The sequence below is a fragment of the Thamnophis sirtalis genome, unplaced genomic scaffold, assembly GCF_051295495.1.
Source record: "Thamnophis sirtalis isolate CommonGarterSnake01/CBP01778 unplaced genomic scaffold, rThaSir2_p1.2 scaffold_3, whole genome shotgun sequence".
NCBI lineage: Eukaryota > Metazoa > Chordata > Lepidosauria > Squamata > Natricidae > Thamnophis > Thamnophis sirtalis.
In genome coordinates, this window is record NW_028261383.1 from 121,469,216 (window position 1) to 121,491,428 (window position 22,213).

Below are 22,213 nucleotides of genomic sequence, written 5' to 3' on the forward strand. Positions count from 1 at the left end.
TGGGATATAAATAGAGAAACTAAAATCTCCTTAAGTTTGTGGGGTAAAATGAATATTATTAAAATTAATATTCTTCACTTTATTTATGTCCTTAGAGGTATCATAATATGAATACCAAATAAACATTTTCTTCAGATTGACAGGCTACTTAATTTATTTGCAATAGTAGTCCACCAAGGTTTCCATTAGCTAAATTGAAATTACCATTTGAGGATGGTGGCTTTAATTTATCTGATTTGAAAACTATCATTCGGTTTATATTTTATTAGCATTGCAAATTAAAATTTAGTGAAATATCATCCTCTATGGGTTATGTTGGGATTTTATTATTTATTCCCTTTGTGGTCATGACAAGTTCTTAGAACAACATGTATTAGAAAGTACAATTGTTCCCAAGCTGTGAAAACTTTGGGGGCCATATTGGGGCATAGATTAGTTTTTGATAATCACACTTAAGAATATTTAACTCTCTGGAAAATTACTGTTTTAAAAATGGGTGTAAAATGTTATTGGAAAGTGTGGGCAACATCCAGGATAATGACTTTAAATCAGTAATTGTATAATCATCATCTTAAGGATTTTTCCCAATTCCAAGTTGAATTTTTCTAGTTCACAACAGTTTTCAACTTAAGCATTTTTTGATGGCTCAGAATAGGCTAGATCATGGGTGTCAAACTCAATTTCATAGGGGCACGCATCAGGATTGTGTTTGACCTCAAGGGACCCAGATGTGTGTGACCAGGGTGGATGTGGCCAGCTCAAAGTCACTTGTATCAGGGGCGCCTGTGGCGGCCCAAGCACTCTGCCAGCAAAAACTGGCTCACAAGCTCCGTTTGCAGCTGCAACAGCCTCCTGCAACCCTCTGCCAACAAAAATGGAGCATGGGAGAGCGGCACGTGGCCTTCATGAGCTCTGTTTTCAGCTGCGACGGCCTCCCTCTGCCAGTGAAAACGGAGCTTGGGAGAGCCATGTGCAGTCCACCTGAGCTCCATTTTTGCTGGCAGAGGCATCACAGGCCAGTCCTTCCCTGTTTCTAGAGTGGCCCTGTGGGCCAGATCTAAGCACCCCGTGGGCCAGGGGTATCTTGAATTTGATACCCCTGGGCTAGATGCCTTGGCCATTTCAGAGGTATTTGAGATTCTTTGTATTACATGGAATCCATGACATGGGTTATGGGCTAAGATTGCCAAACAAACAACTGCCAATTTGCTTATTTCCAGTTTGGGAGCAGACTAGAAAACTGGACTGGGGGACATATTTTTCATAGTAGATTTGAAAGTTGGTACCATGGCTATTTCCTATTCCAAATGGTTGAACCTAAAATTGATATTTTAAGTTTTCCAGTTTTTTCCAGTTCACCATCTGTTGCACACCTAGACTTTTCTTGATCTGCAGGTCTTGGCAGGTGATCAGTTGTATGTATCTCTTTGCTATGAAAAGCTTTGTTTGCTAGTTCAACACATTAACCTGCTATTTGACCACAGGGCACACTCCCTCCCCCACTTTAGTTGCAAATATCTGAATATTAGCTGTTGAAATGTCAGTTATTATCACCTCTTAACATAATAAGGAGAATATACTTGAGGTGCTTGTAGAATGTTCTCATAAAAAGTTATAAACTCTGTTTTTTGTAGTTAGCGACCAACACATTTTCTTATTTTTGCAGAGAGAGCCAGCAGAAGAGGCCTTAAAGAGTAACAGTCTGAATCTAGATCAGGCCATGAGTAAGTACTTTTGTAAATGATACACCTGTAGATATGAGTGAGGATTGTTCTGTTTCAGTGAAATAAATTGCATTATTTTAAAACCATTTTATGTATTGTATTTTTCGGACTATAAGACGCACCGAGTATAAGACGTACCATGATTTTGAAGATGTAAATTTAAAAAAAAGGTTTTGCACTCTGCATGCCTCCCAAACCCTCTGCACACCTCATTTTTTTGCAAAACAAAAGTGGGGGGGGCATGCAGAGCTTTAGGAGGCTTATAGAGTGATCCTGGGGTTTGGGGAGGGGCAAAAATGAGCAAAAAAAGACCCATTTTTCACAAAAACAGGCTACTTTTTTTTCCCAAAGAAAAGGGGCATACAGAGCTATGGAGGCTGTTAGAGTGCTCTTGGTGGCTGGGGTGGGGGCAAAAACAGCCCTCCCCAGCCCTCAGGAGCACTTTGCAAGCCTCCCAAATCGTCAGCACATCCATTTTTGCAAAGGGGACAGGGTTTCGGTAGGCCAAAAATGGTGTATTCGGTGTATTAAACGCATCCAGATTTTCACCCTCTTTTGGGGGGGGGGAGGTGCGTCTTATACTCGAAAAATACAATAAGAATTGGGTAGGCTTAAATCTGTACTAATTCAGTGTTTTAGAAGAGCATATTTATTTTAAATTTAAAATCTATTTATACTAAGAAAAGTAGTGAAAGCAATATAAATGTTACTTCATCTTGATTTAGATAAAGATTCCTAATTTTCTCATCACATTTTCATATTTGCTTTACCATTTACAGGTGCTCTGCTGGAAAAGAAGGTGGAAATGGACAAGCGTGGAATGGGAGTAGCTGACTACAATGGAATGGTCACCAAACCCCTTGGCTGCCGCCCACCACCGATCTCCAAAGAGTCTTCCATGGACCGCCCCACCTTCCTGGACAAGGTAGGGGCAGCATTCTGTGTGTTTCCTAGCTTGCTTTATACAAATTACTTTGATACTAGTTGGCCTTTGAGTCCTTCTAATAGTATAGGTTTTTAATAGGCATGTAATGGATAGGTATATGAACAGAAAATTATTGAATTAAATTTCTCCACTTTATGACCAAATTGGTATTTCACATTGCTCTTATCAATAGTTGTTGAAAACAAAATAAAATCAATCAAATGTGTTAAATTCCAATTCTTTTAGAGTTTTGGGTACCTTTAAAATTAGTTTTTATAGATTTTGCTGCCCATATTTAAATTGGCACTTATCAAAGAGATTAAGTTTAGAGCCATATGTTAACTTCCTAACAGCATTCCATGATATGTTGGATGTAAGCATTAGTTTTACAAAGTAGAGCACTTGTGATTAGCAGAAATACAGGATATTAAATACTGTTTGTATTTGAGACTCAAGGCAGGATTGCAAAGAGCAGAGGGAAGAAATCTTTGAACCTGTTAGTGTCATGCAAGCTGCAATTTGTGGAGCATGATGGATATCCTTGCAGAATGTTAAGCATGTTGAGCTGAAAGGCCTTGAGGATATGACTAGAAAATGTCAGGGTCCTCCCTTAGGGCTTTCCAGCATTAAATAAACATCAATTTGATTGATAATAAAGACACGTGGAGGCTTCTGGGGGGCAGAGTGGAGGGGAGAACCTCTAGCAGGATTTATTTAGAATTTCAGAGATTTTTTATATTTGATTGGCATTGAACATTGTTTTCCCTGCTTCAGGAATATAGAGTATTCTTTGATAATCTGAGTGAATAGTGAGAAGATAATGCAGGTTAACTGTAAAATAATTATTTTTAGGAAGTTAATGAAGTGCATGTATTCTTGAAGTTACTTTTGTTTGCAAAGTACAGAGCAAGTTCAATGCTTCTTTTCCTACCAATTCCTTCAGATTTTAAGTTGAACGGTATTTCCCTGCTTAAGAGGATTTTTAGGCATCAAAAAATTAAAATATATACTGTATAACGCATTGTAGAGTTCATTGTAATAATTCACCATGAAGTGAATCGCATGAGTGGCCACATGAAAATGCATATATGCGAAGGTCCTTAAAGTCATACCCTACACCTACACTTGCCCTAGCTTCCAGAGCTCTAAAATGTGCAGAACCTGCTTTGTGGCATGCAAAGCCCTTTATGCCACATTGCTAGGCTGGAACTGGGGCAAGGCTTCACGCTGCATCGAGACTCAGGGGCTCTTACAAACCCAGAGCTGTGTCACACCAAGAAGCCCCAGCTACCCAGCCCAGCCCTAGCCTCAGGTCGCCTTTGCCACCCTTTATTCCAAAGCCCTGCTGCTCTACATTCTGTTGTTCCAGCTGACCTTCACCATCTTCCTGCTCCCCCTTGCTGATGAGGTATGCATGATCTGGTCCTTCAAGAAGCAGCTGCTAGCCATATTAGGCCATCTTCCCCAAGTCTCGTGAGGAAACCTCTGAGCATAACCTGAAAAGAAGTTTTGTGTAGCCTGTAGCTCCCTTGTGGTGGAAGCATGCTGGCCATGCTTATCAGATGCCAGAATAGGAAAACAATGGAAGTCAGCTATCATAGCAGGGGCCACAAAGTGCTAGGGGGAGGACATAGATGGCATGGTGATAGGTGGGTGGTGAGAGTTAAAGCACCCCTGTTGTCATAAGTGTGAAAAGGCTGCCAAGCACCTGAAATTTGGGGACTCGTATGTCCCTTCATTCAGCCCCACCATAACTTTTAAACAGTTACAGAATAAATGAACATAGTCTTGGACAGCCTGTATCCGTCAGAAGAAAAGCAGAGAAAGGATAGAGCACTTGTATCCAAAATTTGCTCTTATTCATCTATTATTATTATTATTATTATTATTATTATTATTATTATTATTATTATTATTATTATTATTATACAATTGTATCACAGCGGCCAGTTGTTTCGCCGGATTTGGCATTGGTTACTAGTCGGGCCTCACCCAGGGGCCTAGGACGTCGTAACATATTTTTGTAATATGCGTGCAGATTATTATTATTATTATTATACAATTGTTTCACAGCGGCCAGTTGTTTCGCCGGATTTGGCATTGGTTACTAGTCAGGCCCCACCCAGGGGCCTAGGACGTCGTAACGTATTTTCGTAATATGCGTGCAGTTCCAAGCAGTGCGGCTTTTTGCATTTAACTGATGGTGATTTTGTCAATTTTTAACTGTTTTAAATGTAATTCCAGTGCTTTTGGAATAGCACCCAGTGTGCCAATTACCACTGGAATTATCACTGCTGGTTTGTGCCATAGTCGTTGAATTTCGATTTTTAAGTCCTGGTATCTTGCGATTTTTTCATGTTCCTTCTCGGCGACCCTGCTATCACCTGGTATTGCAATGTCTATGATTGTGACCTTATTTTTCTCAACCAGTGTGATGTCTGGTGTATTATGCGCCAGTATTTTGTCGGTTTGTATACGGAAATCCCACAAGATCTTGACCATCTGATTTTCGGTGACTTTTTCAGGCTGATGTTCCCACCAGTTTGTTGCTGTTTTAATATTATAATTTTTGCACAAATTCCAATGGATCATTTGTGCTACTGAATTGTGCCGCAATAATAATAATAATAATAATAATTATTATTATTATTATTATTATTATTATTATTATTGCTGAATTCTTGCTTTTGGAACAGATGCAAATATTTCAAAGTTTTTTCTGTCGTTTACTCTTCTCCTTGAATAGTTTCTTTAATTTTGAGACAGATCATAGTTTAAGCCAAACAGATAAACTATGATTTGTGCTATCTCTACAAAGGAAAGTAGAAACTAGTTGCTGGTTTTAACTTTAAGCTTTGCAAGTAGTTCCTATAAAAGAGAGTATTTATTGCTCCGGGTTGAATTGTGCAGTCCTTTGTGTTCTGATTTTTACTTTTTCTCCCCTCCACCCTGTCTAGAGGACAAAGAAACCACCATAGTAAGTAGGCAGTTAATGAGATTTCATTGGTTGTTCCTTGAAGGATCAGAATTATTAAGTGTATCACTGGAACTGAAATAAAAGTATCTGTTTCTTCAGCTTCTTAAGAAAACTGTCATTGTTAGAAACATAATTATATCCTGGTTTTTGTTGAGACAAGCTTGCTGTGGAGATAGTTACCTAGAGCATTATGCACCATTATTAAGCCTAAATATTTATGCTCAGTCCTTTTACCTGAACAGTCAGATCTATATAATTGTGTTTATGCTTCAGACTGCAATTGACAATTTATCCAAGAATCCTATATAGTATTTGGATTAAGGCGCCATGCTTTGAGATGAATTGTCATAGCAATCTCCTTGTCTTCTTTCCCATTTCCTAAACTACTAACTGATTTTTTTTAAAACTTGACTGTTTTACAATGCTTTCAGTACTGCGCTAGTATAGTCTTTTCTAAAGTCTTGCTCATTCACACAGTGAACATGAGATTGTATAGAGTGCTAATAGAATATATTTTCCTAACAGCTTTTTTGCAGGTTAGAATTTACCTAAATTACAGATGATTATGCATATTGCCAGAGGCTAAATAAGAGATCACTGAAATTTGGCAGTTTTAATGTCACAAAAGTGATTATGTTCCAAAATAGTAATGATGCAAAAATGCAGTGTTTAGTTTTCTTCAGAATTACTGTATGTCTTTGGGATAGTTTTAAAAAATAGAAAATAAAATAATTTGATATGAAAGTAGAAATTAAAAATAGAAATAGTATTTTTCCCACGGGAGGACATGCAGTTATTCCAAATGAGGCATGTAATGTTTACAATGTAAGTCCTGCCTTAAAAGTGTTTCAACAAGACTTTGTTGCTTTTCATATTTGAGAATGATTATATATTTAAAATTATGCATTTAAAATTTTCAAAGCAAAAAGTAAAGACAAACAGTATCTTAATTCTGTTTCTCTTTTTCTTCTTTCTTCCACTCCATACTTTTCATTATGTATTCCTCATGCCTTTTTAAACAATATTTTGATCTTTTATTCATCCATGTTCCACTTATATTTCCATGGGAAACTGTTTTGTGCACTGTCTGTACCTGGACACTGCACACAGCTCACCCTTTCTTTTTTCAATCAGGATGGCGGCCTAGTGGAAGAGCCCACTACTTCACCATTTTTGCCTTCACCAAGCCTGAAGCTCCCCCTTTCAAACAGTGCACTCCCTAATCAGACCCTGGGTGGGATTGCCTCAGGGCTGGGCATGCAAAACTTGAATTCTTCTAGACAGGTAAGGTACCTTTTCAGTGACAACTGTGTGAAAGTCGGTTGCTGTCTTAGTAAAAGGAATATGTTTTTTTCCTATTTCAATATCCTTTTTTCATATGTAAGTAATAAATGAGTCTAAATCAAAACATAATTTGGCATCTAGACCTTCTTCAAAGGGAAATCATTACTATAGGAGATAAACAAAGGCCTTTTAGCTAAATATTATGCCTTTGCTTTTCTGCTGCTACTTTTCTCCACAACTCTGCTTCTATTTTTTTTCTTCCCTGCTGCTTTTCCACAGCATACCTGGATAGTGTTACCCTTTTCTGTGATCTTGAGTGACAACAGAAATCACACTTCTCCCAACTTGTAATCCTCCTCTTCTTAGGTTTCTTCTTTTCTCCTCCTCAAACAATTATCATTTACTGTGTTGAGGTTATTCTGACCCCCAAGCAAGCTTTCGACTGCAGTATTTGGTTACTAGTTGGGATTAAACCATTTTCTATTTTCATTTCACTCAGTCAGTAGAGTTGGTGTTACTGCCAATCCTGAGTGAGAAATCAGTTCTTAGCACCAGAGAAATTGAATATTTCTACTCACGCTATTGTTTATGGGGTCTTCAGCTTTGTTAGGCAAGTGGGCACCTTTGGAATTTTGAGAGTGCATTATAAGTACTTTCAGAAATCATAAATATATTTTCAGTTCTTGGGAAACATTCTGTCTTCTGCTCCTTTGAATTTATGTCCTTCCCTATCTTTGAGGTAAAAAAAAATCCAGAAAAAATCGTTCAAGATCTCCTCTACAAGGCAGAGATGGAATGGAATTCCCAATATCAATTACATTATACTTTCCTGAAAAACAAATACCACTTTGCCAGAATGCCAACTGTTGATTTTAAAGAGGCATGCATACATGAGCACATGTAAACACACGCATTCTTAGTCTTCCCTGTTCATTTTCCACTGCACCACTCCATACCTATAGGATAATCTCTGTGAAGTCCTCCTACTGCCTACTTTTTTCCTGCATATCAACCAGTTATTTTTTTAAATGTCCCAGTATCTGATGTTTTGCTCTGCAGCATGCCTGTTTCCTATTTATTTATTTGCTTTTTGTTCTATTTGAAAAATATTTTAAGACTATTTGAGGAAGAAAAAAAGAAAGACCCTAGCATTATGCCCAGTAAGGTTCCGCATTACATTGGGATCCCCTTGCTTTCTTCATTATGCTAGTTTTCATACTGATTCTTGTGCATTTAATAATCGCTAATCTATTAAATTGAGTCAGTCAAAAACTGCATAGTATATCTAGAGCAGGGTTAGGCAGTCTTTGAATCTATCATGTAATTAAGTTGCAACTCAGCATTATATAAGGCATCAAGATTGTATTGATAAAGCTATAACTCTTTTACTTTCATATACACTGTACTGAGCTGAATTATTTCCAGGCCCAATCTGCTCATTTAAAAACCCTAAAAGTATGGGAAAGCCTTTTTTTTAAAAAAAAAAAGGAAACATGTTAAGGACTTTCCTTACATTTTTATTGTTGTTTACTAACTTCCTACCCAAAAAAATGTTATGGGTGAGTACCCACAAGTATATAAATAAAGGCAATTTACAGAACAGTGAATACTACAAGATAAGATTAAAATGTAGCATAGAAAGAAAACAAGCAAAACCAACAGTTTAAAAAAATAAGCAGATCGGAAAGCAGCAGATCACTTAGGAAGTTTGCAATTTCCATTAATATTACATGTTTTTTTCCTTCTCTAACTTAGGTATCTTTTGCTAATCTTAAATATGAGACAGTTAAGAAAAAATATGTACAAGGAAGATGCCTCAGAGCATGTTCAGCTTAAGTTTCTATGTGGACCAAGTGACTGACTCTTTTGCACAGACTTAGAGTTAGTAAGGAAGAAATTTAGCCATTCATTTTAAAATACTTTGAAAAGAAAGAAAGAAAACCTGAAAATCTGTCTCATCATACCAGTGTGACAGATAGAGCCATCTCTGTTATAGTACCAGGTTTCTAAAGAACACTTAGTTGATTCTAGTTAGTAATAAAGGAAATGCAGTATCCTAGTACTATTTTCACACATTCATCGAAACTGTTATAATAAAACTAAAAACAAACAAAAGTTTTTAGAAGGAAATAACTCTATTATCTATCTATCTATCTATCATCTATAGGGATTAGAATGTGGAAAACATTGGCTTCTTTGTTTATTTTACTTGTATTTCTTTAATTTACAAAAGAGAGGAACAAAAGAAAAATAGAATGACCATTAGCTTACCTGAATGGTCGCTCTCTAGGTGCTGCAAGAGTGTCCAAGCATGGGTTAACTTCAGCTTGCTGCCCAAGGACTGAGTTCCAAGTTTGTGTAGCCACACCTCCTGCTCTCTTTAGAGGCTCAGTTTAAAAAACGAAGGTATGAGACCTAGAAGGATGCTGTAAGGAGTAAGGCCTATGCCATGGAGGTAATGATTCACACACCTGCAGGTGACCTCAGGGCGGGGTTGGGCACTCCCGCAGCGCCTAGAGAATGACCATTCAGGTAAGCCAACGGTCATTCTCCTAGGCGCTGCTTAGAGTGTTCAAGCATGGGACATACCCAAGATATGTAGTCCCAGGGTGGGAAGAAGGAGTGTTGCAGGAGCCGTGAGGACTTGCTGTAAAACTCTCCTTCCAAATAAAGCCTCTGCAGAGGCAAAGGAGTCCAGTCTGTAATTCAAAATGAATGGTGACGGCAAAGACCAGGTAGCTGCCCTGCAGATCTCTTCAATAGGCTCTTGAGTGGCCCAGGCTGCCATATTCGTGGCGCTCCTCGTGGAGTGTGCTGTTATACGAGGAGGAACAGGTCTGGATTGTTTCTTGTAAGCCAGCTTGATGCAAGCGCGCAGCCAACGTCCTATGGTGGAAGATGATACCTTCCTGCCCATGGAGGTGGGCTGGAATGATATGAAGAACAATTTTGACTTGCGAAAGGAAGCTGTCCTCTTTTTGTACACCTGCACAGCGCGGCGCACATCCAATTTATACCAGATGTGCTCCCTGGGATGACTGGGGTGCGGGCAGAAATCAGGGAGCATGACCTCCTGCGTTCTGTGGAATAATGTTAATTTTCGGTAGAAATGCTGGATCCAATCGCAGAATTACTCTGTCCGAATGTACAATACAAAGGTCCTCCCTAACAGAGAGTACAGCTAGCTCCAAAATTCTGTGCGCTGAAGTGATGGCTACGAGAAAGGCGGTTTTGAACGACAAATGTCATAAGCTAACAGAGCGAATTGGTTTGAATGGCACCGATGTTAAGGCCTGCAATACAACCGATAAGTCCCAAGTTGAGTAACGGTGTACCGTCAGAGGGCGTAGGTTGGTAGCCCCCTTAGGAAACTGAGAACCCTTGGGTGTCTGCTGAGCAGTTGAGAATCGTCTCTGGACAAGATGGTGGCTACGGCTGCTGTCTGTCTCCGAAGGGTGTTGGGGGCAAGGCCCTTGTCCAACTCCTCCTGGAGGAAGTCCAGAATTTGTGGAATTGTTGCTGCTGTGGCATCGATGTGATGGGACTGACACCAAGAGGAGAAGATAGCCCAAGTTGTGTCATAGATCCGCACAGTAGAAGGTCGCCTGGATGGTATGGATGACCTTGTCAGAGAAGCTATCCCGCCTCAAAAGGTTCCCCTCAAGTGCCATACGGCTAACTGAAGCCATTGAGGATCTGGGTGTGGGGTGGCCCCTTGGCTGAGGGAGATTTGCTCCTGAATTATGCGCCAGTGCTTGGTCACTGACAAGCTGACAAGGTCGGCGAACCAGGACCTCCTTGGCTAGTGCGGGGCGACTAGCAGTACTTTGGTGCCCTCCAGCAAGATCTTCCTGATCACCTGAGGTATCAGTGGGAGGGGCGGAAATGCGTATAACAGGTTGGGAGGCCAGCGGCATCGAAGAGCTTCCGTCCCTTCCAGCTGGAGCATTGGAATCTTGAAAAGAACCAGGGGAGATGTGTGTTCTCAGGACTGGCGAACAGGTCTACCATCGGAAGTCTGAACCTCTGGGTCAATTGGTGAAACAGAGACGGATGAAGCTGCCATTCCGAATTGCTGATGGTCATTCTGCTGAGCCAGTCCTCTACCACATTCTCCTCCCTGAAATGTGGTCCATGCTTATGGACTGGAGGTGGCGCTCTGCCCACTGCCCCAGGGCTTCTGCCTCCAACATCAGGGCATTCAATTGAGTTCCGCCCTGGTGATTGACGTAGGCCTTGATGGCGATATTGTCCGTCAGTAGCAGGACGTGAGACCCTTCGATGAACTGCCGGAAGTGGTGCAGGACTAATCTGGTGGCCCTGAGCTCCAGCCAATTTATGGTGTGGGCGAGCTCCGCCGGAGACCATCTGCCCTGCATCACGTGCATCTGCAGGTGGGCACCCCAACCGTACAAGCTGGCATCTGTTGTTATGACCAGGCACTCTGGTTCCTTGAAGAGGGACCCCTTCTTCAGCACCGCTGGAGCAACCGGAGCACCGGTGGAGGAACACTCACCATCCTTTTGGTGTTGCTGGCCTTCCATCGCTGAATCAGAAGCAGGAACCACTGAAGCTCCCGTGCATGCAGTCATGCCCAGCCAACCACTGCAATGCACAAGATCAACTTACCAGCAGCTGGGCTAGAGTGACAAAAGGTGCTAACCTGGACCTCCAAATATGACGCACGAGCAACGTGATTCTGTCCACTCATTCTTGTGTGAGAAACACCTTGCAGATTCTGGAGTCAACCACCATGCCCAGATGCTGGATTCTGGAGATTGGCATCAGGTGGCTTTTCTCCAGATTGCTGGATGCCGTCTGCAGTGCCCTGAGAAATAGCGCGTGCGACCACCTCCTGCATTGCTGGGGACAACTCAGAGCCTGGATCCTGAGAGGGACGTGTGACCCCAGTTCTAGGCTCCGGAGGAGGGAGTTCCTCCTCCAACAGAGAGCAGGCCTCCTCCGTGTAATCCTCCTCCAGTGAGGAGGCAAGGGACCTGGGAGATGCCCTAGAAGGATTGAGCGAAAAACCAAAATCTCCTTCTTCTGCCAGGGATGGTGATCTATCCTGCTGGTTGGTAATTGCGGAAGGAGCTGCAGGAAGCTCAGCTGGTGGTGCCTCCCTGACTTGGGCAGTTTGCTCCTGGGCAGATCGTGCCCTTTGAAACTGCCTTTCCAATATCTTTTGTCGCCTCTCAGTCAATCTTTCTTCTGCTTTGGAAGCCTTCTTGTTTTGGTGCTGTTTCCCTTTTGCAGGGCGACTTGCACTGTTCCCCTTGGCAGCAGGATAAAGTCTGCTGCGTTTGTTGGTGGAACGACCTGTCTGATCACTGACTTCAGCCACACTATTGCTGGCCATGGTCTACTCCAAGCTGTAACACAGGCAAGTTGAATAATTAAGCCTTAGAAGTGCCTGGGATATAAGTGATGAGCCCCTTATGCAGTCACAGTTCTGAGGGAAGGGCCAGACAGGGAGCAACAGCGGTGCAAGGTTTTGGCGCCAAATTGGAAATTGGATCCACGCTATAATAAAACGGAATGGCCAGAGCAAAGCCAAACTCCCTGTGGCCGCCTTCAATAGTCTTCCTGGGGAGGGGGGAACCTGCCTGGAGCCCCCGAATGAGATTCCGATGTTAAACACCCTCCCAGCAGCGATCTGCTTTGGAAACCAGGCTGTGGCATTTTAAACGGCGGGAAAATTAAGCACAGCACTTTTTCCTTTCAAAATTGCCGCCGCAAGCTTTGGAGCAGCACCGGAGAACTTTCGGCAATCCGGATAGCTCAGTAGAGCCTCTGGGGCTAGAAACAGTCCTCCGACAGCGTCTGGGGGCTCCCTAACCTTCCTACCTGCCCCCTGAGCTCGCCAGCGGCCGATGATGAACCTCCCGGTGGTGCCTCAACCGCAGTGGTCTCGAAAGGCAGCCTCGCTCCAAGCTGCCTGTTCAGCGCGTCAGGAAGGCTGTATGAGAAAGTTTTCACTTGCAGGAAAAAAATAATAAAACCCTAATGCTTCCTAAACTATCCACTGACAACAAAAATAAAACATTAGGCTACACTAGACTGTTTGGATGGTCCAACTTGCTGTCCAAGAACTGTCCAATTCTCCCCATATTGTTGACTGTCTTCTAACAGCATTCCAGATATTTCACCAGAGAGGGAGGTGCCCACATATGGCTAACTACATATATGCGTTTTATATACTTTTAGATAGTTCTACTCCACAGGGTAGATATTTGTGGAGATAGCTCCTAAAACATCAGTATATTGGTATCTTCTACTGATACTTTCTGAGCGTTAATGTAACATTTCACTCAAGCATTGATTGAAAAATCTGCTAATTTTTACAAGGGAGTTCCTGTTCAGTAACATGTAGAGCAGTTCAAAGAATTGCCACCAAGTAAAATGCACTTCTGAAAAATGTGAATTTTGTTATTCTGCAGATACCGAGTGGCAATCTAGGTATGTTTGGCAATAGCGGAGCAGCACAAGCCAGGACCATGCAACAGCCGCAGCAACCGCCAGTGCAACCTCTTAACTCATCCCAGCCTAGTCTTCGTGCTCAAGTGCCTCAGTTTCTCTCCCCTCAGGTTAGTGGACATCAACAGTATTATAGGCAGCAGAGCTGGACACAAATGGCTGATCAAAAGTCACTGCTAAATTTGGAGAGAAGAAATTGGGTGGATCATTTCTAGGGGAAAGAGTGATGCTTTCTCTTGAGATTTAATGGGAACTGAAGGTCACTGGAGAAAGGATGGTACAAATAAAGGAGAATATTTGTAGCTCAGGGTTGACTTGATGCTCTCTGAACTTGCTTGTTTTCTTGCAGCCGTTTCATTACCCAAATGAGGGAACATCTTCAGTGCTAACATCGCTAACACTGATGATGTTACTTAGTTTGGGTAATAAAACGTCTGCAAGAAAACAAACAAGCTCAGAGAGCACCAAGGACACTCCACCACCACCACCACCCAAAAAAAACAGATGGTATAGTTGAAGATAGAACAGACATGCACACCTCTTGGCTACCTTGGAACTAAATAAGGGAGAAACATCTCATTGAAATTTAAAAACTCTTTTTTAAATTATATGAGAATTGGGATAATTTCTTTGTCGGTAGCCAGGAATATAGAGCCAGGTTGCATTAACCACTAACACTGATTATTCCTGAAGCAATCATGGTGCTACTTTTTTTTCTTCAGTTTTGCAAAGATTTGTTATATTTCTAACAGTGACTATTTCTACACCATGTTCAACACATATTAAGTAGAAATCATAAGTAAGAAAACCCTGGTTATGATATGTAGCAAATACAGTATGCTATTATTATACAAGCAGTTACTATAAATTTCTTGGTGTCTTTATATATTTATCAAAAAGAAACATAATCACAGAAAGTCGGATCACGTCCCATTTGTGTATTTGGCTGAAATTCTGGTGAGTAAGTGTAGCAGTTGTGTAAATTATATAAACTGTTTTATTCTATCTCAGGTTCAAGCACAGCTTTTGCAGTTTGCAGCAAAAAACATTGGTCTCAATCCTGCACTATTAACCTCGCCAATTAATCCTCAGCATATGACGATGTTGAACCAGCTCTATCAGCTGCAGCTGGTAAGTTTAAAAAAACACCAAATAAATCATATACAATTAATAAAGGTACTATCTTCCTATTTTGTTTTGAACATTTTTAGACTCATTTTTCGCTGATTATTTTCAGATTTTTCTGCTCTAACTTACAAAGCAGTCATATAATCAGAAGCATCACTAAAACCATCCTCTTGTACCGCTAGTATTTCTCAGAATGTTCACCATATTTCTGTTGCCTTTCTCTTTACCAAAATTTGATCCCTATAATTTTATCTATTACATGTTAATGATGATTAATATGTATGATTTGTTCTTAAAGGAGTTATAATTGTGCCTTATTTTACTTAGATGTTTTATCCTCTATTTTTTTTATTAAAAACTCAAAGTAACTAACATACTTAATATCCCTCTCCTCTTATTTTCCCCACAACAACCCTTTGAGATGAGAAGGAGAGGGGGGAGAGGGAGGGAGGGAGAGAGAGAAAAGGTGGCCAAATATCTAGCCAGTTTTTGTGCTTAAGGCAAGACTAGAATACACTGTCTCCAGGTTTTTAGTCTGGTGCCTGAACCACTAGATCAAGCCGGCTCTGATCAACCTGTCTTGGTTTTTTTTTCAATAGGATTCAGAGCACAGAAAGCACATTACTCCAAATGTTAATATATTAGTATGGCATTTAATGTATTCTTTTGCAAGAGCTGAATTTAAACCGTGCTATTGAATTGATTTAGGGATTATTTACTTCTAATAATCCTGATCTAAAAGATGGAGAGAGAGAGAGAGACGTCTATGGAGATTCTGTCATCCAGGTCCCAAAAGTGCTTTTTCAAAGGGCAACTGGACTTTCTTTGTTTTTTCTTGAAGATGTTTGCCTTCTCATCCAAGAAGCTCTTTCAGTTCTAACTGAATGGTGAAGAATGGAAGGATTTATATTCCAAACCTCCAAGTGGCCTCAGCAACTCTCAGAAAGGGTGCTAATGATCAGATGACTGCAAGGTATATATAAATCCTTCCATTCTCCACCCATTCAGTCAAAACTGAAGAGGCTTTCTTGGATGAGAAGGCAAACATCTTCAAGAAAAAACAAAGGCAGTCCAGTAGCCTTTTGAAAAAGCATTTATGGAGAGGGAGAGGAAATGGCTTTGGCAGTTAGGGAGAATGGGCAGAGAATAATCAAGTGCCACAACCATCTGGTTTAAAAATTGAATTTAAAATATTTCTTTACCTATAATTGTTTTGAGATCATAACAGTTTCTCTTATCCTCTATAATCGACTTCCACATCACAGTCAGAAATTCATATAGAGAATATTATTCCCACAAGGCATAAAAATTATCCTAAGGGAGGTTCCAAACAAGATCACTTATAGAAACAGGCTTTGGGCTTAGGTGGCTTCTTAAATAATAGAACTTTTTTAAGGCAAAAATATTTCTATGACTAAATCATGAAAGAGAATCAAGGAAAGATTTTCCTGAAATGAGATGAATGGCTAGAATAAAAGTTGCATTAGGCAAAAACATGAGGAATGATCTTGGGAACCATGCAAATCCAAAGTCAATTCATCTGTATTCTAAATTCCAAACAAAGTAGGAGGTAGGCAAAGAAAAAAGTAGATGATGGCTACAACCAAGAGTATCTATCACAGGACTTAATGAATTAGAAAGCTATGTTTAGCAGGGATGTGCAGTCACGAGGCAGGGGAGGCATGGCCTCACCAGTCATGAGGAAAAGGAAAGAATTTTAAAGGATTTTTTTAAAATAATTAAAGCCAAAGTAGTTGCTGCCAGATTCCAAGTCACAGTGACTTGGAGTCTGCTTAGTGTTAACTATAGGAGAAGGCGAGAGAACTATGGGCCTCCTGTGCATAAGCAATTTTTCGCCTTTTAAGAGTTACCCGTATATACTCGAGTATAGGCCGACCCGAATATAAGCCGAGGCACCTAATTTTACCACAAAAAACTGGAAAAGTTACTGACTCGAGTATAAGCCTAGGGTGGGAAATGCAGCAGCTACCGATAAATTTCAAAAATAAAAATAGATACCAATAATGCCATTGCCCATTGAATAACATATACAGCCTGCCTGTGCCCATTAAATATACAGTAGCCATTGTAAAAATTTGCTCTGCATAACAAATTATTATCACACAATACCGGTGTATTCAATGAAATACTTCACTCACCTCATGATGCTGATGTCCCGCTGTGATGATGATGTCCCGCCTCCTATGACACACGGCACAGTGATTCCTATCATTGGATCACTGTACCAGAGGAGGTGGGACATCGCTATGTGGCTGCTTGCCATAACAAGGAGGAGGTGGGACATCGTTGCAGAGCGGCAGGAGGGGGAGGAAGGGGAATCGTAAGATAGCCCTGCATTACATTAGAACGTGAGGAGGGGGGATGGTGCGGTGCACGCTGCGCGGCAAACTGACACAGAGGGAGGGGAAACTCAGGGGCGCTGGGCCATTCACGAGCGTCACCCAGCGGCATGGCCACGCCCCTTTTTCTCCTCCATTTCGGGCAAATTTTTCACTGACTCGAGTATAGGCCGAGGCGGCTTTTTTCAGCTCAAAAAGTGGGCTGAAAAACTAGGCTTATACTTGAGTATATACAGTAAGCAAATATTGATTGCAGCCCGTTTGCTCTGAATCTTACTCAGATTCAGTACTGTTAGGAATTTCAAGAATGGGAAAGTACTAAACCTATTCAAATGCTGACTAATACACTGTACGTATTGGGTCTCTTTGTTCTGAGTCCCCTTCAGGGGAAAAGGGCAGCATAGAAATTTAATAAACTGAATTTAATAAACTGAACTGTGACCATATGATTCCTTTCTTTGTATCTTTCAGGCATACCAACGTTTACAAATCCAGCAGCAAATGTTACAGGCTCAGCGTAACGTTTCCGGACCCATCAGACAACAGGAGCAGCAAGTAGGTTTCACTCAATTCCAGATATACTATCAGAAGAGAATCTTGTATGATATATAACAATGACTATTTATAAAATAAACATTCTGTGATGCATACTTTTATCCAAGAATAAATCATTAATTGTACAGGTAGTCCTCGACTTATGATGACAGTTAGGACTGGAATTTCCATTGTTAAGTAATGCAGTTGTGAAGCAGTAATCTTATGACCACATTACTTAGCTATGTCAATCCCAGCAGTCTTCATTGATATCGTAATCTAGACGTCCAAGTCATTAAGTGGAAAATAGAAATAATCCTGGGTAAGGAGTGCATGGTGCCGTGGAGGGTCATCACAGGCCATGCACAAATTTGGGGTTGCTGCAGTGCAGCAGAGGAACTCAGTGAGCCTGGGGAAAAGGGGTGCAAGATGTGTGCATCCATGTGTGTGACTGCAGGGAGACCATGAAAAGAATATGTTGCGGTTTATGGTACACTCTGGAATTGCAAAAAGCCTCTGTGCTTCAATGCAGCATGAAGCCCAGCCCAGCAATGCAGCACAAAGAGGCTTCTTGTCATGCCATGGTTGTGAGGCTGCAAGAATCCATAAGGGGCAGCACATCTCAAAGCCTTTCACAGTATGCAACCCAGCCCCAGCCCAACATCATAGCATGAAGGGATTTCTTCTACAAGAACCCCTAAGCTGCATCTTGAAGCCTTTGCAGTACAAATCCCAACCCAGCTCCAGCCAAGCAGAGTGGCACAAGGGGCCTTCTTCCCTGTTCCCCGGTCTCCACCATCTTTTGTTTGTTTGTTCTGTGCATGTGTACAACAATTTCAATTGAATTGCGCACGCACGCATAGCACGCACACAAGCAAACTGGCAGTAATACCATCTAGAACCCACCCCTGAGCCATGTGTGACCTGGGGAAGAAAGCTGAAAGGCCACACCAGCATATGCAGAAGGAGACGGTGATGGGGTGCCAAGGACCACAGAATACAGGTGATCCAAAGGGCATAGATTTGGGGGGAGGGTTGTTATCAGATGGAGGGAGTTGAAGCACCCCTGTGTGAGGCACCAAGCACATGAATTTTGATCAGGTGACTATGGTGATACTGCAGTGGCCATAACTTTGTGGACCAATTGTAAGTCCATTCAGCACCACTGTAACTGAATGGTTGCTGAACAAATGGTCATAAGTTGAAGACTACCTGTAAAAGCAGATTTCAGGTTCTGTAACCTATGCCTGACACATCTGAATTTTCACCAATGAGTTTATTGCTAGTGTAGCTCTTTTGTTCTCAGCACAAAATCATAATCTTTGGGCCGTTTTCTTTTTTTTAAATTGTTATTATTTATTTTGTAGGTTGCACGTACAATCAATAACATGCAGCAGCAAATTCAGCAGCACCAGCGCCAGCTGGCCCAGGCCCTGCTTATGAAGCAGCAGCCGCCCCCTCCACACCTATCTTTGCACCCCTCTGCAGGCAAATCAGCCATGGATAACTTTTCACCCCATCCCCAAGCTCCTGGCCTATCTGATCTGCAGACCAAAGAGCAACAGTCTTCACCGAACACCTTTGCTCCTTACCCCCTTGGTAAGTGTGGTTTTTGTAAAGGACTTTACTGCTCATAATTCATTAATAATATTTTTGCTCTCTTGCTGTCCCTCCTCCCCCCACTCTTTCTTCCCCCCTCTCCCCCCTCATTATTGCTCAAGTCTTTTTGCCTCATTCCTCACTATCAGATTCAGCTTCTGTCTTTTTCCTTCTCTGTCAAGAGTAAAATGTAGTCAATTCCTATTCACAACACTAGGTGTCAGCAAACACAAAACTTTCTATTTGGGAAATATGAATGAATAACCTGGTGGCCTCTAATTTTTTTTTCTGTATTTTGTTCCCAACCAGTCTTTGATCATATAGATTATGAGAATTAGAGTCCAGAATATCCGCAAGTTGTCCAATTGCCTGCTCATGGATAACTAAAATTCCACATGCTTTGATTCTGTCTTCCTTTATCTCTTCTTCTCCATGTTCCTTTTTTATGATGATGTAGTTACTTAATCCAGGACACAGCAGTGCAGAAACGTAAGGATGGTGGATCCCTCATGATCCTCATAGATCATGTCTCTAAAAAAAATAAAAACATACTATAGTTGAGCTCAAATCCTAGAGATTAGATTCATGCAATTTTCTTGGCAGCATTATAAAAATGTAATCTTTGGAAGAATATATTTTTAACTCCCTAATCTAGCAAATGTAGAATATAAACTCTCTACTGGTTTCCAATCCATGTATTTCTTATATGTAACAATCATTTTTTAGATAGTGAAGATAACATTCACAGGTAAAAATCACCATGCAAATTTTCAGTAAACAGATCTAGACTTCTGCTAGTTGTCCTGTATTTGAACATTTTTTTCCTGGCTTCAGACTTAAAGTGACTTGGAAGAGATGAATACAGTGGACCTCCTAGTGGCATTTGAAATACTATACTTAATATTTCTCTGGAGTGCCCGGCTGATACAAAATTTGCTAATGCTATTTGTGCTAAAAAGTCGCCATTAACCTTTGGAATTCTTCATTTTGTCACATTTATTTTTCAACATCTACAAAGTTGGTTAAGGAAAAGATGTGCAAAACCTTATATCCTCTTCCTCTTTTCAGAAATACTACTCTTTTGTTCCTATAACACCAGGAAGATTTCTCTGGTAGTATTAAAATGTATGATCTTAGAATGATAGAAAGTAGACTCCATATCAGCAAAAGAAAAGATCCTTTTACATTTGTATGTTGAGTTTTTAGAAGTAATGAAGTGAGCTAAGATGATATTTGATTTTTTTTTCCTAGTCCTTTATTTCTCCTCTGCTCTCCTCCTCCTCTCCTCATTTGCCTTATCAATAGACATATAATGTTAGCTTATGACCTGAAATATAAATTGCCATTAAATACCAGGAATTAAGAAAGTCTGACAGTTTATCCACTTCCTTTTAGCTGGATTGAACCCAAACATGAATGTAAACAGTATGGACATTCCTGGTGGTTTGTCAGTGAAGGATACTTCTCAGTCCCAGTCTCGCCTTCCTCAGTGGACACACCCCAATTCAATGGATAACCTTTCCAGTGCTGCTTCTCCACTTGACCAGAACCCTAGCAAGCATGGTAATGCATATACTTTATAAATACATAGAACCCACTTGTCATAGAACTCTTATTGTAAATATTCTCTGACAGAATATTTGACAGAATCAAAAATAGAATGGAATAAACCAGAATATTAAAATGTTAGATAGATAGATGGGCAGACGGATGTAAAGAGGAAGGAAGGAAGAAGAGAGAGAGAGGGAGAGGGAGAGAGAGGGGGGAGAGAGAGGAGACAGAGAGAGAGAGAGAGAATTTTTAGGGTATTATTTGTTTCCTGAGAATAAACTTATTGAACTCAGGTGGAGTTTGCCATCATGCCTATCTTAGCACTGTTAGAAAATCTAATTTCCTCAGAAATTCTGAGGAATATTTTGAAATATTCACAGAAGGTTTATTTTTTCATTTAAATGAACAACTACAAAATTATCCTAGAGAACAGAAGATTACTATCAACCATGCTTCCATTATTAATGTAAATTGTATGCAGCTTACAACAGCTGCATCTATAACTCTACTTAAAATAATGTATGATATTCACAATCATTATATTTCAACCTACGCACTAAAATGTCTATTTGGTTACTTGTTCTGTTACAAAATCACATTTCTGAAGTTCAGTTATTACTGTATTCTTTAAAAGAAATACCAGTATTATTTACAGATTGAGTTGTTAGCAATGTCCCATTGTCCTCTTTGTATCCTACAAAAGTGTAGAAAGGTTTCTATTTTTAACTGGATGAATCTTTTGTAGTAACCTTCTGACCTTTCCTAATTTAATCTTCTATCCTTCTATTAAATGCACAGCATCGTATTGCCTTTTGTGACTGAAATGTAGTTTCATTTGTTTTTTAATAGTGAGATGCAATAGGAAACACCAACAACATTTAATATTGTTAATAAGCTTATGATTTCTTGCCTGTACTTCTTCCATTTCCAGGTGCTATCCCTGGAGGTCTGAGTATCGGCCCTCCAGGAAAGTCCTCCATTGATGATTCTTATGGCCGGTATGATCTTATTCAAAATAGCGAATCACCAGCCAGTCCTCCTGTAGCTGTTCCTCATAGCTGGTCACGTGCCAAATCTGATAATGATAAAATCTCCAATGGCTCCAGCATCAATTGGCCACCAGGTAATCTTCAATAAGTATTGTAGAAATGTTGCCTGGAGCTAACAGTCCTTTGTCCTGAAATGCACTGTTGTTGAGAACCCAATGTAGTATGTGCTTTATTTTTTTCAGACCAAAGATATACATTTCCTTACCTAGCGTTCAAAATGCACTGGCTTACTTTTTATGTTCCACTTCCTTATTATTTTTCCACTGAATGAAATGAATAATGTTCTTTTGAGGCGTTATCTAAACACTTTGTTTATCTCACACTGTTGTTGAACAAAGCATATAGAACAGTGATGGCTAACCTTTTTGTGGTTAGGTGCTAAAAATGCTAGTGCACACGTGCAATAGCATGCGTGTGTGTGCCAGCACCCATAATGCAAAGCATGCCACCACATGCGCGCGCGCACACACACACACACACACACACACACACACACACTCTTTCCTCCCACACCTGCCACATTGCCAGTGTGCTGCTTGCCGCCAAGCTGAGCTTGATATTTCCTCCGGGGGGGGGTGTTTTTGCCCTCCCCAGGCTCCAGGAAA

At 40.7% G+C, this 22,213-nt stretch overlaps 1 protein-coding gene across 6 annotated transcripts in view; it reads left to right on the forward strand.

Moving 5' to 3' along the window:
• The window catches only part of TNRC6C (trinucleotide repeat containing adaptor 6C), a 136,644-nt gene that overhangs the window by 96,511 nt on the left and 17,920 nt on the right, over nucleotides 1–22,213 (forward strand). For 3 of the 6 annotated variants that reach the window (XM_087709858.1, XM_087709859.1, XM_087709861.1), the window contains exons 9-17: nucleotides 1,667–1,724; nucleotides 2,504–2,649; nucleotides 6,737–6,910; nucleotides 13,351–13,497; nucleotides 14,399–14,518; nucleotides 17,347–17,430; nucleotides 18,777–19,008; nucleotides 20,404–20,571; nucleotides 21,491–21,682. In XM_087709858.1, coding sequence (XP_087565984.1) covers nucleotides 1,667–1,724; nucleotides 2,504–2,649; nucleotides 6,737–6,910; nucleotides 13,351–13,497; nucleotides 14,399–14,518; nucleotides 17,347–17,430; nucleotides 18,777–19,008; nucleotides 20,404–20,571; nucleotides 21,491–21,682 — 1,321 coding nt within the window. The remainder of the gene's footprint in view (nucleotides 1–1,666; nucleotides 1,725–2,503; nucleotides 2,650–6,736; nucleotides 6,911–13,350; nucleotides 13,498–14,398; nucleotides 14,519–17,346; nucleotides 17,431–18,776; nucleotides 19,009–20,403; nucleotides 20,572–21,490; nucleotides 21,683–22,213) is intronic. The other 3 variants (XM_087709860.1, XM_087709862.1, XM_087709863.1) reach the window with 2 other exon arrangements.